Here is a 13,397-nt window from a genome sequence, read left to right as displayed (position 1 = left end):
GCTCCATGCAGTACATGCCCTCCTAATACCCATCACCAGGCTAAACAATCTCCCCACCCACCCACCCCCAAAACCCTCAGTTTGTTTCTCGGAGTCCATAGTCTCTCATGGTTCATCTCCCCCTCTGATTTCCCCCCCTTCATTTTTCCCATCCTTCTCCTAATGTCCTCCATGCTATTCCTTATGTTCCACAAATAAGTGAAACCATATGATAATTGACTTTCTCTGCTTGACTTATTTCACTTAGCATAATCTCCTCCAGTCTGTTAGCCATTTGTATGTCTTCTTTTGAGAAGTGTCTATTCATGTCTTCTGCCCAGTTTTTGACTTATTTGTTTTTTGGGTGCTGAGTTTGAGAAGTTCTTTACAGATCTTGGATACCAGCCCTTTATCTGTAGTGTCATTTGCAAATATCTTCTACTATTCTGTGGGTTGCCTCTTTGTTTTGTTGACTGTTTCCTTTGCTGTGCAGAGCTTTTTATCTTGATGAAGTCCCAAAGTTCATTTCCACTTTTGTTTCCCTTGCCTTTGGAGATGTGTTTTGAAAGAAGTTGCTGTGGCCAAGGTTGAAAAGGTTACTGCCTATGTTCTCCTCTAGGATTTTGATGGATTCCTGTCTCACATTGTTTTTCATCCGCTTTGAGTTTATCTTTGTGTATGGTGTAAGAGAATGGTCGAGTTTCATTCTTCTGTATATAGCTGTCCAATTTTTCCAGCATGATTTATTGAAGAGACTGTCTTTTTTCCATTGCATGTTTTTTCCTGCTTTGTCAAAGATTATTTGATCATAGAGTTGAGGGTCCATATCTGGATTCTCTATTCTGTTCCATTGGTCTATATGTCTGTTTTTCTGCCAGTACCATGCTATCTTGGAGCTTTGTAATATAGCTTGAAATCAGGCAACATTATGTCCCCAGCCTTGTTTCTTTCTTTCTTTTTTAAATTTTATTATGTTATGTTAGTCACCATACAATACATCATTAGTTTTTGATGTGGTGATCCACGATCCATTGTTTTAGTATAACACCTAGTGCTCCATGCAGTACGTGCCCTCCTTAATACCCATTTCTTTGGCAATTTGGGATCTTCTCTGGTTCCATACAAATTTTAGAATTGTTTGTTCCAGCACTTTGAAAAGATACAGATGTAGTGAAAAGAAGGGCCATATGCACCCCAATGTTCATAGCAGCAATGTCCACAATAGCCAAACTGTGGAAAGAGCCGAGATGCCCTTCAACAGATGAAAGGATAAAGAAGATATGGTCCATATATACAATGGAATATTACTCAGCCATCAGAAAGGATGAATACCCCACTTTTACATCAACGTGGATGGGACTGGAGGAGATTATGCTAAGTGAAATAAGTCAAGCAGAGAAAGTCAATTATCATATGGTTTCACTTATTTGTGGAACACAGAGAATAGCATGGAGGACATTAGGAGAAGGAAGGAAAAAATGAAGGGGGGGAAATCGGAGGGGGAGACAACCATAAGAGACTATGGACTCTGAGAAACAAACTGAGGGTTTTAGAGGGGTGGGGGGGATGGGTTAGCCTGGTGATGGGTATTAAGGAGGGCACATATTGCATGGAGCCCTGGGTGTTATACACAAACAGTGAATCATGGAACACTACATCAAAAACTAATGATGTACTGTATGGTGACTAACATAACAATAAAAAAAAAAAGAACACACACACAAAATAAAAAATTTAAGAAGATAGTCACAAAGAGTTTACCATCACTTGGAGCTGACAGTAGTATACATTATCCCAGGACTATTTTAACATTCTCACCTTCTGTCACAAAATACACTGAAAAGGAACTAAGCTAGCTGTACATTTTGAAGGCTACACACTGGTTGTCTGTATCAAGCACACTGCACTAGTCAGACCATATGAGCAGGAAGTGATTAATATGTGGATGGTCTTGACAAGACACATGTGTTCTTGACCACAAATGAGAAACTATGAAGATTCAGGAGCCTGACATATCAATATGGGTTTTAGATGTTCACTGGTCTGGGGCAGTATTGGGCATCTCATTTAAAGTATAAGACACTGTTGCTTTATGAATATCCTATCATTAGAAAGGAAGCGAAGTGCCTGGCATGTCTCTCTGTGTTTTGTAGTAAGCATATTTGACACTATGGAATATTGCTCCAGTCCAGGTACTGGTAACACAGAAGGCTCCAGCTTTGAATGGGCTCCAAGGCAGGTCTACACTACAGTGTAAGTCACCCTGAAGCCTGAGGCATACATTTTGTAAAGTCTTATGGTAGTAGAGGTATAACTTCTGGTTAAAAAAAAAAAAGCATCAGGATATGGCAAGTTTATGGGAAAACCAAAACAAAACACTTAGGGTTTTAGGAAAACCCTGATATTTGTATCAGAGGATTATACACCTTTTGAAAAACAGCCCCTGGTGTGTAGCTGGGTCCTGGTAAAGATAAAACACCTGACCATCAAACATCAAATCACCTTGCAGCCAAAATTACTCATTGAGAGCTGGGCACTTTCTGACCCACCAACTCATCAGGTCAGTGGATACGGCAGCAATCATGATAACAGGACATTGGCATATCCATGGTTGAGCACAGCCATGACCAGAGAGCAGGAGCAAATAACATGAGCCTGTATCTCACACCATGCTGCCCATCAGTTTTGCATAAATGTCTCTTGCTCAGATCACAACCATGCCTGCATAGGAGAACACTTCTAACAAACTCACAGAGGAGGAAGAAGTCTGAGTGGGTTTCATGAATAGATAATCGTGGTATGTGTGTGACATGGATGTGACAGAATATTCAGACTTCCTGCAATTTCTTGCTCTTTAGATCTGATTAGGATGCTGTCATCAGTATAGATGAACAGTTACATTCTGTGAAATATCAGGGTGGTCAAGATTCCTACAGACAATATTTTGTCAGAAGGAGAGTTAACATAGGTCCAAGGAGAGACAGTGAATGAGTCCTATTGTTTTTCCCACATAAATATAAATTGACTTAGGTTCTCTTTGCTAATGGGGATTGAAAATGTTACATTTGACATTTCAACCACATGCCAGAGCCTATATTAATATTTTCTGGTTAAGATTCTACAAATGATACACCAGCACATTTGGAGCAACCACTTGTTAGGATCAAGGTAATCCCCTTTCATTTGCCTTGGTAAGTCTGGTTTCTGTAGACGGGAGCCATCATCCCTTTACTCTTTATCAATTATGCTTCAAAGGCATTTTCTTTATGATACAGTATTGTTTCTGATCTTGGCTGATGAAGGGCAGTTTTTTTAATTCAATTTTTTATTTAAATTCTTGTTGATTAATATATATGGTAAAATTGGTTTCAGGTATAGAATTTAGTGATTAATCACTTACATACAACACCCAGTGCTCTTTCATATAACACAAGTGCCCTCATTAATACCCATCACCCATTTAGCCCATCCCCTGCCCACCTCCCTCCATCAACACTCAGTTTGTTCTCTATAGTTAAGAGTCTCTTATGGTTTGATTCCCTCTCTTTTTTCCCCCTTCCCCTATGTTCATCTGTTTTGTTTCTTAAATTCCACATACGAGAGAAATCATGTGGTATTTGTCTTTCTCTGACTGATTTATTTTGCCTAGCATAATACACTCTAGCTCCATCCATGTTGTGGCAAATGACAAGATTTCATTATTTTCGATGGCTGAGCAATATTCCATTATATAGATATAAAAAAAAGTGTGATATATATATATATATATCACACTTTCTTTATTCATCAGTCAATGGGCGTCTGGGCTCTTTCCATAATTTAGCTATTGTTGGCAATGCTGCTATAAACGTCAGCGTGCATGTGCCCCTTCAAATCAGTATTTTTGTGTTCTTTGGGTAAATACATAGTAGTGCAATTGCTGGGTCATAGGGTAGTTCTATTTTAAACATTTTGAGGAACCCCTGTACTATTTTCCAAAGTGGCTGCACCAGTTTGCATTCCCACCAACAGTAAGAGGGTCCCCCTATCTCTCACTAGCATCTGTTGTTTCCTGTAGTTTTATGGAATTTTCCTTGGCTCTTACTCCATTAAAGCATCAATAAGGGCATTCTTCCTGCTGCTAAGTATATCTATCCCCACTATGCATTCAGGGACCAGAGAATACCTAGGGTAGATCCACAAACCCACTGGACTAAGTATAAGTCGGACTTAGAACAGGACTCCATTTGTAACCTTCGCTCTGACAAGGCAATATGATGACATTTTTGTGTGCTCTGCCTGGTATGTGTCAACAATAACTTCATATTTAATGGCACTCAAAATTTTTGTCTCAATATTTGTCTTTACTCTTGTACAATTACTCTGGTAACTGGCCACAGATTCTCTTGAGGAAATATCATGTGAAATATTTATTATATATTCTTGCACTGGCATTCCAAAGTTCTTCCTTAAGGGACCTCCCTTTCCCTTTAATTGTTGGTATCTAGGTCAGAGAATTGGCTTAGATATGGAAACTAGGGGAAATATGACTTTTTTTCCATTGTAGCTCCAGTTATAAACTTGCACCTATATAGTCAATTAATCTGTGACAAAGGAGGGAAGAATATACAAGAGGGAAAAGACAGTCTCTTCAATAAATGATGCTGGGAAAACTGGTCAGCTACATGAGGAATAATGGAACTGGACCATTTTCTTAGCCATACAAAAAAATAAACCCAAAATGGGTTAAAGACCTAAATGTGAGACCTGAAACCACAAAAGGTCTAGAAGAGAACACAGGCAGTAGTTTCCTTGACATCAGTTGTAACAACATTTTTCTAGATATGTCTCCTAATACAAGGGGAAAAAAAGCAAAAATAAACTATTGGAACTACATCAAAATAAAAATCTTTTGCACAGTAAAGGACCACCAACAAAACAAAAAAGCAACCTACTGAATGGGAGAAGATACTTGCAAATGATATATCTGATAAGGGCCTAACATCTAAAATATATAAAGAATTTATACAAGTTAACAGAAAAAAAAAGTAATCTGATTAAAAAGTGGGCAGAGAAGCTGAATAGACATTTTTTCCAAAGAAGACATACAGATGGCCAACAGACACATGAAAAGATGCTCAACATCACTAATCATCAGGGAAATTAAAATCAAAACCACAATGAGATATCACCTTACATTGCCAGAATGGCAAAATCAAAAAGACAAGAAATTACAAGTGTTGGTGAAGATTGTAGAAAGAGGAACACTCATGCATTGTTGGTGGGAATGTATATTGGTTCAGCCACTATGGAAAACAGTATGGAGGTTCCTCAAAAAGTTAAAAATAGAATTATGATATGATCCAGTAATTCCTCTATTGGGTATTTACCCAAAGAAAACAAAAACACTTATTTGAAAATATATATGCACCTCTATGGTCATTGCAGCATTATTTACAATAGCCTAATTATACAAATTATAGAAACAACCCAAGTGTGCATCCATAGATGACTGGATAAAGAAGATGCAGTATAGATAGATAGATGATAGATAGATAGATGATAGATGATAGATAGATAGATAGATACAGATAGATAGATGATAGATGATAGATAGATGATAGATAGATATAGATAGATAGAAAGATAGATGATAGATGATAGATAGATAGCATGTCCCTGTGCTATTAGAACTGGATACTACATCAAAAACTAATAATGTATTGTATGGTGACTAACATAACATAATAAAATAAAATAAAATAAAAAAAGAACTGGATCCAGAGTTCCTTTCCAGCAGTTTAATTACTAAATCTTGGAATATGTCCTCATGTCTATAAGCTTCCTACATCCACCTTTATATTGGTTCTCCCCTAAAAGTCCCTGATGGTACATGTTAGCCAATTCCTACAGATTTTAGAATAAGCTATTTCCTCTGATAGCAGGGACCATAGTTATGGCTCTCAAGGTGCTGAGTAAGGGCAATAAGATATTTTGAGAAGGACTGTATCATTTTTACAATATCTCCAGGCAAGTGGAGCCTTCTTTCCTCTAGCAAGATGTGGGAGACTCCTTTCACCAGTTTGGAAGTTTCAGAGAAATCTGGAAGTTCATGTTTTTAAGATGCAACTGAACAGATACTCACCACCACAGGTCTCATTGTCTGACTCCTTCCCGTTGTGTCTTGGCTTTAGCATAAAATGTCTGTTGAGACTATTTTGTTGCAGGCTTGTAGCCCTAACAATTAAGTCCTGGGTTTGATTTTCAATAGTCTTCCCTATGTAGCATATAAGAATTTCCTTTGAAGCTTCCATGAAACCTATCTTGCTTTTGCAGCATTCCCTAAATTAGCATTCTCAAAGTGTGTCCCTGGACCTGCAACATCATCATCACCTGGGACCCTGTTAGAAATGCCGAATCTTGGGCCTCACCCCAGACCTATGGAACCAAGAACTCTGGGTAACAAGCAGTTTGAGAACCATAGCCCTAAGTTGATAATTGGTTGACTGAAGTATACTATTCTTTTTCTTCAAGGCTCCTAAGACAGTCAATGAAAACCAGCAAAGTTAATAATCTAATTATCACTACCCCATATCCTTCAAGGGTTAGATGTACCATATACCCCAATGCTTCTCTTCCTACATGTACCTCCTCCCAAGCTACACGAGGGAAGATCATTCATTAGTGATGCTGATGTTAGAGCATGCTAAGAGTTACCACTATGCCATTTCCCCAAATTAATGAAAGGTTTGTTGCAGTCTGACTGGTGAGTGATGCCTCTCCTGAAAGTTCTTCTTCTTCTTCTTTTTTTTTAAGATTTTATTTATTTATTTGACATAGAGATAGAGAGTACAAGTAGGCAGAGAGGCAGGCAGAGGGAGAGGGAGAAGCAGGCTTTCCACTGAGCAGGGAGCCCGATGCAGGACTCGATCCCAGGACTCTGGGATCGTGACCTGAGCTGAAGGCAGCCACTTAACTGACTAAGCCACCCAGGCGCCCCCTCCTGAAAGGTCTTCTAAGAGTCAGCTTTCTCCTCTTGCAACTCTGCTCAGGTGTCCTAAAAACAGAGCTTGAGAGAAGAAACTAGGTTCAAACACTTTATTTAGGAGGTAATTTCAAGAAGAATGAGTGAGGGAAGCCGAGTGAGAGAGATAAGAAAACAAACCAACATAAGGGTGTAGTAGCCAAATTGTGCACAATGTGAGCTCAGTTCTCCCAGGACCTCCTGAAAAGCATACAGGAGGTCTGCTTCCACTTGAAAGAAGGGCTGCTGGAACATTTTCTCACTAATTACCATCCCGCCTTGTTTGAAGATTTCCCCTAGGGTCATTAAATCTCTTATGTTTCTGGGTGACACTTGTTTATGTGCCAGGTTGGCTCCCCCTGTATCAGATAAAGCCTTGAAGCAGACAGGGAAGACATGCAACACACTCGAGGTGGGTCACTGTCAGGGTGTGTAAGATGAATCTGGGTTCACACAGAACTATTCATTGCAGCTCTGCTGAAGTCAGAGGTGGGCTGTGGAAATGAGCTATACTGGCACCAGAGGGACCTGCCTTAGAAGGTGAGATGTAAATATTGTATTCCACACTGGCAACCACTGGAATCACAATGCACTGGGTCTCAGGAAAAACTCCTCCAGATTCTGTTCTGAGAGGCAGAGGAGGTGAGCTAAGAGAAAAATCACAGGGAAAATTGATATTTGAGGGAACAAGACAAATGTCAACAGAAGTAGTGATGAAGAGAATTCTTGTATTTTGTGTAGTAAACAGTTAAACTAAGACTCTCTCTTCCCACCCATGAACATTTGGAGAATAGTTGATCCAGGGAGAAAACATTCATCTCCAATGGTGAGAAAGTAGAAAGGAACTGAGAGAGAAAATATGGATGGATGGAGATACAGATACCTAGATAAGGATATAAATAGGTATAGACATTACTATCAAAAAAAAAAAAAAAGAAGAAGAAGAAGAAAGAAAACCAGAAAAGAAAGAACAATCTTAATAGACAGAGAACACAAACCAGCAGTTCCTGGAAGTTGATGAAAGTCACAGGATAGAAGAGGAAGTAGCTTGGTTTTGAAGATGGGAAATCTGTAAGACTGAAATTCTTTAAAACATCACACTTTATTTTTTTTTATTTTTTTTTACACTTTATTCTTCCCCTGAATTATCAAACTCAGATTTACAAACACAATTCTAATATTTCAACTCTACTTTGCAAAAATTCTACAGAGAATAAAAGAACAATGGCACAGAAAAGAGGACAGAGACTGGGAGATGATGTATGGATTTTCTAAAATGCACAGCAGTGAAACAAAGATATGAGACATGAGCGATACTGTGGGAGCTACCTGTGAGCATAGGGACTGCTGACTGACGGGTCCACTTCTAGTGTGTGGATAAAGTCGACACAACCCACTACAGAGGATCAGATAGGAAACAGTAAGGCCGGAATATCTGGGAAGGAACTTCCAGCAAGTTGTGTGAAAGCAAAACACACACTACTGTGAAATCTTTATTTATTTATTTATTTTGTAAATTTCAGGTCATGCCATGATTTTTCTGAGAATCCTTGCTTGAGTGGGCCATTTGACCAACGTTATTTTTTTAATAGGATTTTAAACATTTTCAACTGTGTTTCCAAGCGTTTCATTTTCTCCAGTTCACTTTATCATTATTAGGACTATTTAAAAGTGATGAAAAATATATGATAAGGTATAGGAAGATGAATCAGGCATGTTTTACCACCTGAAAAAAATTTTGTGAGGGTTAAATAAGCTAATCCATTTGGCAAATTTTCAGTTCAATGATAAGAACTCAGACAAGTGTGGCTGTGCTGCTGCTGATCATAAATATCTGTTTCATTTGTGAATCTCTAATTAAAATTCTTCTCTATCCATTGATTATAGGTGCATTTTCTCAACTGTATGTGGAATAATTTGGAAAAAGGGGATAAACTATAAAACAAAGAGATGGAATATTATCTGCAATTCCACCATTAGGATTTTGATGATTTGGTTTAACTCCTTAATATTTGGTAAACTGGAAAATGTTTTGGAAAATGAATATTTTTATTTAAATATGGGGATAAGTAAGGCTTAATCAAACATATTGATTTGGGAGAAGGAAGGGAGTTTAGGAGTTTAAATTTTTTGGGTGAACATGCACTCAAATAAATCACTGTGGGGCATAGATTTGTAAAACCTGTTGTTTTAACATTGATTATTTTCCTTTGGTGTCTTGTTGGGGGACTTCCTTGGCAAAAGCTTATTGTGAATGGAAACACTGGAAATTTACAAAGTACCATATAAACATCCTTAACAAGAGGATAGACTGTCACGCCACATGGATAGGACAGTTGGTGGGAGCAGAGAAGCAAGAATGTGAGCTAGGAAAGCACAGAAGGTGAAGAAGGAAAAGGAGCCATCGGCCCTCTAGAATGTTAAGAAAACAGGTCAGTGATGGAGTGAAATAAGTATTTCCTAAATCTCTTTTGATCTATTGCATAAATGACTAAAAGATAGTGCATTTCCCAAACTTGTTTTGTAATCAGGTTTTATGCCAAGTAAAGGACAATAAATACAGATATGTCTGCTCTGTAATATAAAGATGGATAAGTTATAATGGTGGGAAAGTGGGTATGATTATTTTTCAATTCTTTTAGAAAGGAGATAATATAGACATAGAATATTTCTTTTTTTTAATGATATCACTCATATTCTCTGCAAAATGTTGCCTTTTATTTTGATGTTTTTCATCTGGAACAAACATTTGAGTAGTATCATCATCATCATGATAATTGTAGCTAACATAGGCCAGGATCTCTCTCTCTCTCTCTCTCTCTCTCTCTCTCTTTCTCTCTCAAAGTGTTTTCCTTGTGTTTTCACAGTTAATTCCTTCAACACCCATAGGTAGTTTCTATGATTGTCCTCTATTTTCCAAATAGAAAATCTAAGGAAATAACAAAGGTAAGAACAAAAAGTTTAAATAATTTTCTTAAGATTACGTAGCATAAAGTAGCTGAGGAAAAATTCAAGCTCAGAAATCAAGAGAAGGTGGGAAGGAGAGAGGAAGAAGAAGGAGATTGAAGGACAGGAGGGGGAAGAAAATGGGAGGAGGATATTCAGATAAATTGAGATATAAAGATACAAAGAAACAAGAGAACAAAATGAAGAGAAAGAGGCCAAAAGAAGATATGGTTGAGCAGTAATTTTTATTAAAAACTGTGTGATAAATGTTGTAAATGTACAACATTTGAGAGCAAAGTTGAGATGGTCTCTTAATACTTAACAAAATGATTTTCACTAATAGGTGTTTAATATATTCTTTACATAATGTTTATAATGAGGAATTCTAATCAGGTAAAATATGAAGAAAATGTAAAAGAGGAAGAGAAATAGAGAGCTAATGAATGACATGTATCAAAGATTAGAACAGGTCACTGAATCTTTTATTTTTCCCTAAACTATAGGTAGCAGAATCTCATCCTGGAGTAGGAAGGAGTCAAGTCACACTACTTCTCTTCCTGCCTCTGTATTGGAACCATCACAGGCTTTTGAGCAACTACTTTTGAACAATATTCCAAAGAGGTGACTGCTCCAGAAGCTATGATCACAGTTTGCAATGACAGCCACAGTGATTTCATCCTCCTAGGCTTCTCTGAGAAGCCATATTTGGAGAAGATACTTTTCTGGGTGGTTCTGATCTTTTATTGTTTGACTATTGCAGGAAATATAGTCATAATTCTTGTTTCCTCAAAGGATCCTAAACTCCACATCCCCATGTATTTCTTTCTTTGCAACCTTTCCCTGCTAGATCTGTTTCACCAGCAGCTGCATTCCACAGATGTTAGTTAATTTCTGGGGTCCAAAGAAGACCATCAGCTACATTGGCTGTGCCATTCAACTCTATGTCTTCTTGTGGCTTGGGGCCACTGAATGTGTCCTTCTTGTGGTTATGGCTGTGGACCGCTATGTGGCAGTGTGTCATCCACTGCAATATACTACTATCATGCACCCCAAATTCTGTCTGCAGTTGGCCATCCTTGCATGGGGAGTTGGCCTGGTCCAGTCTCTGGTCCAGTCTCTTGCCACCCTCCAGTTACCCTTCTGCTCCCACCGCAGGGTAGATGACATTGTGTGTGAAGTCCCAGCCCTGATTCAGGCCTCTAGTGCAGACACCACCTACAATGAAATCCAGATGTCCATAGCCAGTATCATTCTCCTGGTGGTACCCCTGGTCATCATTCTTTCCTCATACGGGGCTGTTGCTAAGGCTTTGCTAAGAATAAAGTCAGCTGCAGGGCAGAAGAAGGCATTCAGTACCTGCATTTCTCACCTTCTTGTGGTCTCCCTCTTCTATGGCACGGTCACAGCTGTTTATCTTCAACCCAAGAACCGCTATTCTCAGGAACAGGGCAAGTTCTTCACCCTTTTCTACACTGTTGCAACCCCATCTCTTAATCCGCTCATCTACACCTTAAGGAACAAGGAGGTCAAGGGGGCACTAATAAGACTGGGGAGGAGGATGGGATTCCCAGAATAACTTAAGTGGCTGACATATGTTGGTCTCTGGCTTAAGTTGGGAAGAGAGAAGAACCTCATTGCAAAAAGCTGAAGATTTACCCTCTAAGCCAAAAGTAGGGGAGAGTTAGTTGCATTTTGTTCAAGTGCAGACTTCAGCCCCATTCATCAGTCACTGATTAGGCCCTCACTTTCTTCAGGGTGCTGACTGAGGACAGTATGGTATAAAAATGAGTATACTTAACATCACTGTCTTAAAGAATGCTAAACACAGTGCTGAATACAGTTGAAACACAGACCAAAATAAAAGACCAAGTAGTATGTGTTGTGCCTTGCCATTTCTTTCTTTTTTCTTTGTTCTATTTTCCTTCAAGCTCAACCACAACTTTCATCCAAATGTCTAGTACAAAAAGGGTCCAGAAGTTTTGAGACAGAGAAGTTTAAAGAATTCCTGTGTTCTCTGGCACTCTGATCTGTGGGTCTCAGTTCCCAGTCACTGGTGCCTTGTTGTCACAGCAGGACCACTGCTAATGTGTCATGTGCCCAGAACTGCCCAGTGCAAGGTGTCAGCCAAGCAGAAGCCCACACTTACTGCTCTCTGGGTCCAGGTTCTTAGTTGGAGCCCTGACATGCCAAATCCCTAATTACAGGAATAGACTTGTACTTTTTATTGACTTTGAGGTGTTATTATAATCAAATGGCTTTCTTCCTATCAGATCCAATTCTTATTAATTCATCTTGTAGCTATTTATTAATTTCCCATTTTACATCTATTATGTACTAGGGATGGGAATATAATGGTAGGTAAGACAAAATCATCAACACCATGGAGCTTATGGTCAGATGGTGGATGCAGATACTAAATAAAATCTTTTGTATTATTTAATAGGGAGAGACTTGTTCTCCAGCTCCTGCCTCAAGCTGATTACCATGCTGCATGCATTTTGAATTTTGAATGTTATGCACCAAAGATTTATTTGTTGTTGCTTTTTAGCTATTGCTTATAAGTGTTTACTATTCTCATTAGTTTCACTAAAATCATAAACATAAATTATTGACTTTGCAGTGTAAATTGTCTAAATTAACTGTGTTCAGTCCTTAGCTGCCTTTCATTTACTGGTGCCAATTTCCTATATAGGTGAAACTAGGATCAGGTCCTGTTAACTCTTACTTTCTGCTCAGAAATAACAGCACAATTTCTATGAGGATGTAACATAGTTTCTCACTGTCTATAAAAGAACAATACTTATAAAATCATTTTGATATCCTTCTGTTCAGTTGCAAAGAATACATGAATGACTAAGAAGAAGACTACAAGGACAGAGGTTGTTTTATGGTTTTACTCTGAGCTCGCAGTGCAGGGGCAGCCCGGGGGGGGGGGTGTTAATTGGCTCATGGTGTGACACAGTCGATAGGTAGTGACTATTCTGAAGGTGAAAGTAGGGATGCTGGGGGAGGGAGGCCAGATGGTGGAGGAGTAGGAGACCCCATTCCAACTGGTCCCCTGAATTTAGCTGGATATCTATCAAAACATTTTGAACACCCACAAAATCAGCCTGAGATATAAGAATATATATCTCAATCCCTACAAGCAGAAAAGCAACTCCCTTTTGCAATGTAGGATGTGTGCAGTCATGAATCTGTGGGGAGATATCAGAAGATAAACAGAAAGGGGAGGGAGCCTCCATAAGCTGGCTCCTGGAAAGTTATATAACACTGGAGCACAAAATCAGAACCTTTAGAAATCTCCTCTAGAGGGAGAGACATCCCCCTCTGAAAGGGGTTCTGGAAATGAAAAGGCAGAATTCTAGGTAGGGCACTATGGTCTCAGGATATGAGGAGCCACAGAGTGAAAGGGGGTGCCTGACCTGGTAAAGTACCCAAGCAGTGGAGCCAGGAAGTAGGTTATGGTCAA

At 38.9% G+C, this 13,397-nt stretch overlaps 1 protein-coding gene across 1 annotated transcript; it reads left to right on the top strand.

Annotated features, from left to right (window-relative positions):
- Positions 1-10,567: 10,567 nt before the first annotated feature.
- Positions 10,568-12,117, top strand: LOC117999710 (olfactory receptor 2H2-like). Its single transcript, XM_034989051.1, is given in 2 exon segments — positions 10,568-10,776; positions 10,778-12,117. Coding segments are annotated over 2 exon segments (936 nt in total). The 3' UTR covers positions 11,505-12,117.
- The last annotated feature ends 1,280 nt before the right edge of the window (positions 12,118-13,397 follow it).

The sequence above is a fragment of the Mirounga leonina genome, unplaced genomic scaffold (genome assembly GCF_011800145.1).
Source record: "Mirounga leonina isolate KUSES-001 unplaced genomic scaffold, KU_Mleo_1.0 Mir_460, whole genome shotgun sequence".
Lineage (NCBI taxonomy): Eukaryota > Metazoa > Chordata > Mammalia > Carnivora > Phocidae > Mirounga > Mirounga leonina.
This window is presented reverse-complemented; position numbering and strand designations above follow the sequence as displayed.